The sequence below is a fragment of the Fulmarus glacialis genome, unplaced genomic scaffold (genome assembly GCF_000690835.1).
Source record: "Fulmarus glacialis isolate BGI_N327 unplaced genomic scaffold, ASM69083v1 scaffold12885, whole genome shotgun sequence".
Classification (NCBI taxonomy): Eukaryota; Metazoa; Chordata; class Aves; order Procellariiformes; family Procellariidae; genus Fulmarus; species Fulmarus glacialis.
This window is the reverse complement of record NW_009211223.1, coordinates 39,833-40,491: the sequence shown is the minus strand read 5'-3', so window position 1 is coordinate 40,491 and position 659 is coordinate 39,833. Positions and strand designations below refer to the sequence as shown.

Sequence of the window (659 nt, the reverse complement as noted above, 5' to 3'; positions counted from 1 at the left end):
TGGCCCAGTGCCAGGGTCTTGCCACAGCAGCATTTTTCTACCCTGTCCTAGTCCTCTGTGTTCTCTCCCTGGCCAACAGCAGGGCAATGCTGGAGGTGGTGTGCCGTGGGGGGGATGTGGGGCTCCTGGGGCTTCATCCCACTGGAGCCAGGGAGGAGGTTGGGGGGGTAACTCCCTCTCTGTCTCTGCAGGGAAAGCAGAAGTACACCCTGCCCCTCTACCGCGCCATGTGGGGCGGGTCGGAGTCAGCCCGGGCCCTGGCCATGGAGACCTTCTCGGCCACGGCCCCCCAGCTCCATGTCAACGTCCAGAACTACGTCAAGAAGATCCTGGGCTTGGAGGTAGCAGAGGACTAGTGCAGCCTGGGCTCCGCCCCCTCTGTAGGCTTTCCCTCTGGCAGGACCTCAGCGCGCTCTCCCTCACTGCACATGTTTCCATATTAAAATTTGTAATTTTTGTCTTTTTGTGATTTTCCTGTTCCCAGTGACCCATGGGCAGCCTTAGCGTGACTCCCTGCTCCTCCTGCCCAGGAACCAGACTGGTGCCCCAGGAGGGGACCCTGCCAGCCCTGGTCCGGGATGTGCAGGTCACTCCAGGAGGCTGGTGGCTTCTCCTGGTGTTGGCACAGGAGGGACAGGCCTGGAGCAGCTGAAGGAGGT

The 659-nt window shown here is 61.2% G+C and overlaps 1 protein-coding gene across 1 annotated transcript in view; it reads left to right on the top strand.

Moving 5' to 3' along the window:
- RNPEP (arginyl aminopeptidase (aminopeptidase B)) overlaps window positions 1-356 on the top strand; it is a gene marked incomplete at its 5' end in the record, with an annotated part of 8,132 nt that extends 7,776 nt beyond the window's left edge. The window contains 1 exon segment of the mRNA XM_009577460.1: window positions 192-356. Coding sequence (XP_009575755.1) covers window positions 192-356 — 165 coding nt within the window.
- Window positions 357-659: the final 303 nt, after the last annotated feature.